General features: G+C 52.3%; 1 protein-coding gene across 1 annotated transcript in view; it reads right to left on the bottom strand.

The window, feature by feature from the left end:
* LOC102759846 overlaps positions 1-3,731 on the bottom strand; it is a gene marked incomplete at its 5' end in the record, with an annotated part of 28,893 nt that overhangs the window by 3,415 nt on the left and 21,747 nt on the right. The window contains 2 exons of the mRNA XM_015560596.1: positions 88-408; positions 947-1,216. Coding sequence (XP_015416082.1) covers positions 88-408; positions 947-1,216 — 591 coding nt within the window. The remainder of the gene's footprint in view (positions 1-87; positions 409-946; positions 1,217-3,731) is intronic.

The following is a 3,731-nucleotide window of genomic DNA, read 5'->3' on the forward strand; positions in this document are numbered from 1 at the left end:
ATTTATTTATTTATTTATTTTTAAATTAAAGATAAAATTGAAATAGAGCTGGATCAGTTGGAGTGGAGGTCTGTCCCTGGATTTTACCTTTGTCCTTGTCCTTCTGGTGAGCAGAGGTCATCAGGGTGAGGTTTGTGGTGAGTGCTGGCTGCCCATCGTGCTCCACCTGGCAGGTGAGCATCACATCCTCCCTGTGGGCAGACAGATTCACGAGGAGCCAGCTCCTCCAGCTGAAGGTCCCATCCTGGTTCTCTATGAGGGTCAAGGCCATTTCTGTTCGGGACATTTTTCCGTTCTCCAGCCAGGTCAGCTGTAGGCGCCGGGGGTAGAAGTTCTTCACCAGGCAGGTGATGATGTTCTCCTGGTTCCCTGCCATGCGGTGCTGGGTGGCCTGCAAGGTGGGCGGAACTGAAATAGCAAAGGGCAGAAGCTCTGACCTCATGGAAGACAGATCACAGAGGGGGCTCCAGAACTTAGCTCCCCCACCGCGCAGAGGACGGGCTCAGACACGGAAGATTCTTTCAATGAATGAAATCATTAAGCACCGTAACCTGAACCCAGGAGGCACTCAAGGACCGGTAGCTGCCATTAGGGTCATATGATTGAAATCAACCACCATAGCCCCAGGCATGCAGTTAGAACATATTAACTTCAGCAAAATAAATGAAATTACCAAGCACATAAAAGCTTGGCTTATAGTAGGTGCTCAGTAAATGGAGTTGCTATTGGTAAAGTAGATAAAAGTATCAAGTACATGGCTTAGCATGTAGATTTGTCACCTGCCATTAGACAGGGGTGGGTAATGGGGAGATCCATGTGCCTGGGGATGGGAGGACAGTGAGGAATTAGATTCCAGGCAATTCCAGGCCTGGAGCAAATTAGGAGGAGGATCAGGCTGGGAGGACAGGGGCCAGGTGTGGCTTGGGCTGGGTGCAAGGGGCTCTACCTCGGATGGCCTCAGACACGTTGGCAGTCCCACGAAGAGGAGGGTCCCCCTTTAGGGTGTCGTGGGCCACCTGGCAGATGACCTGGGAGCGGACATCCCCCGGGGCCAGCAGCACCCTGGCTGTGCTGGAGACGTTGTAGGAAGGGCTGTCTCCCTCTGGGTGCACGGTGGTCTGGGAGGCTGGGAGCTCATTCCCATCCTTGAACCATTTCAGGGTGATGTCTCTGGGGGAGAAGCCGTGGGACTGGCAGGGGGGGGCTTTCCCACAGTCTGGGCCCAGGGACAGAGTTCCTGGACAGTCTCATTTTTGTGCACTGGCTGTTCATAGCTGGTCTCCAATCCTTACAGACCCATGAATGGAGCGATGATTATCATCCTCATCTAGTGGGGAAACTGAGGACTTGGGGGAGACAGAGACTTGCCAAGAGCACACAGCTGTGGGATGACAATGCCGTGGCTGAGTGAGGGTCTGTCCTCTCAACAGGCTCACCTGAAACATTCTATAAAGGCAGATTGGATTATATCATCAGTAGTTCAATAATCGGTGATCTTATTAGTATTATGTTATTCTACACAATTTCTGCAGGTGAGAAGCTGTGGCCCAGCCAATTTAAGTTGTTCACGACAGTGACATAATACCTTGATTTGGGGGTGCAACTCTGTGCTGGGTGATTCAGACAGAGCACCTCAAATCCTTCCCACTCTCCTTAAAGGAGTCCACGATCATCACCATTTTAGAGATGGGAAAACTAAAACTGAGAGAAAGGAAGGGACTGTGTCCTCGGCCACTCCTGTCCCCAGAGGTATTTCCTGTGGCCTCCCAGGTATTCACATCCATCAGCAGAGCCAGTGCCCACCTTCAGGAGCCTGACCCTGACCGCCACCTGCTCCAGGGAGGAGTGCCCTCCAGTGCCCAGGCCAGGGCCCTACAGCAACAAATGGGAGAAAGGGCTCCTGACAGTGAGTCTAGAATATGAACTCCTGCTCACTGGGGCCACAGGGCCCTCTAGGAAATGCTCCCACCTCTCCCTCAGCAGAGACAGGAATGCTGCCCATAGAGGTGCTGGGGCTCAGCGACCCCTCTGCTCTGTCCAGGCCACTGAGCCAGGCGGCTCCTGCGGCTGCTCAGTGAGGAAAACACCACAAAGAAGGGAAGGCCTCCTGGATGCTCCCATAGGAGAGCCATGTCCTGTAGGAATAGTTTCAGGCCACATCATGGGACATTTGAAAGTCTGTCTCATCTCAGTTGGAAACCTAGACCTGCCTCCACTGAGGACCCTTTAAAAAAATTTTTTTTTTTCTGAGCAACATAAAAATGCATGATTGTAAGAAAAGGGTTGGAGCTTTGTCTACACTATGACAAGCACCGTGTAGGATTGTGGCGAGCAGGTGTTGTGAGTTATGCTGTTTGGGATTCAAATCTTAATTCCCCTTGCTGCTCAGTTCAGGTCCCCTCTCTGAGCATCAGTGTCCTCATCTAACAAAGGGGCAATGATGGCCCCTCCCTCGCAGCACTGGCTGTAGGAGTAAATGTCATCATGAAGACATGACCCCTGACTTCTCCCACCTCCTGCTTTCTCAGCCAGGGCATCACCTGGGCACGTAGCTCAGGTAGGGGAATGAGCTCTCTACTAGGAGGCGGCAGATCTGAGCGGTGATGGGGCCACTGACACCTGTAATGGCCTCGGCAAGGGACACAGTCTGGTATCTTAGTAATGTATGTAAATCAGGATAAGCCACCCTCCCTGCCTGTGTCCAGGAGTTGTGGGGAGACTCCATTGCTACTAGGTCTAGAAGGGGAATGTGGCAAGACCCACACCAATAAAATGCACACACCCTGTGACCTAGCAGAGCCACTTCCATTGGGGGCCTCCCTCTGAGTAGGATGACCCATGGACAAGGGTATCATCCCCTGTGTCACTGTGTGAATAGCCTAAGGATGGGAAGAACTCACATCCATCAACAGAAGACAGTGAATGAACGATGCTGTCTCCACAGGCTGGAGGGGAGGCAGCTGTTGAATAGGGGCAGCTCTAGGTGCTGATGTGGATTCTCGATTTGGGGCGACGTGGCTGCAGGTAGGGAGAGGCTCCCCATCACCTGGGCCACAAATTCTGAGTGTGAGAGGCATGTGAAGCTCTGGGTAGCAGTGAATATAAGAGCTTCCGGATCCCTGATAAACAGTGTGCTGTACTGAAATTTAATTCAGTGCCTGCATTCACCAGGCTTTTTGATGGATAGAGTGTCTGTATTTGAAGCAGGAAAAAGTTGGTAAAATCAGATGGGGTTCTGGAACAACCTCCTCACTCACTGGCCACGTGACTGTGGACAAAGCCTCTGTCACCTTTTGACCTCAGGCGCCTCTCTGTACATGGGGAGTCAGGCTGGATGGTCTAAAGGTCCCCACGTGCTCACAGTCCAGGATTCAGGATCCTGGGCCTCTGGTAAAACACCCTCAATGGGAACGGTGTTGCCTCAATGGGACGACCCCTAAGTCTCCCACGTGGGGAGCCTCTCCATGGGTGAGAGACATTCTGAGACGACCCAACTCTGCTTGGAGGCTGCATTACAGTGACTGGGATTCTGGAAGAAAGGGGGTTTCCAGGAAGACCTACAGCGATCGCCCATTTCTGGGCATCTCCTCCCAGCAGGGCTGTTGGATTGAACAGTGAGTCTGGGCCTCTCAGGATTTCCTTCTCCTGTGATGTTTCTGAGGCTGAGATAAAGCAGCACCTTCTCTACTCCCTGCCCTCAGTGAGTTTCCTCCACTAGAGGGAAGAGCATG

Source organism: Myotis davidii, unplaced genomic scaffold (genome assembly GCF_000327345.1).
Source record: "Myotis davidii unplaced genomic scaffold, ASM32734v1 scaffold1255, whole genome shotgun sequence".
In the NCBI taxonomy this organism is placed as follows: domain Eukaryota; kingdom Metazoa; phylum Chordata; class Mammalia; order Chiroptera; family Vespertilionidae; genus Myotis; species Myotis davidii.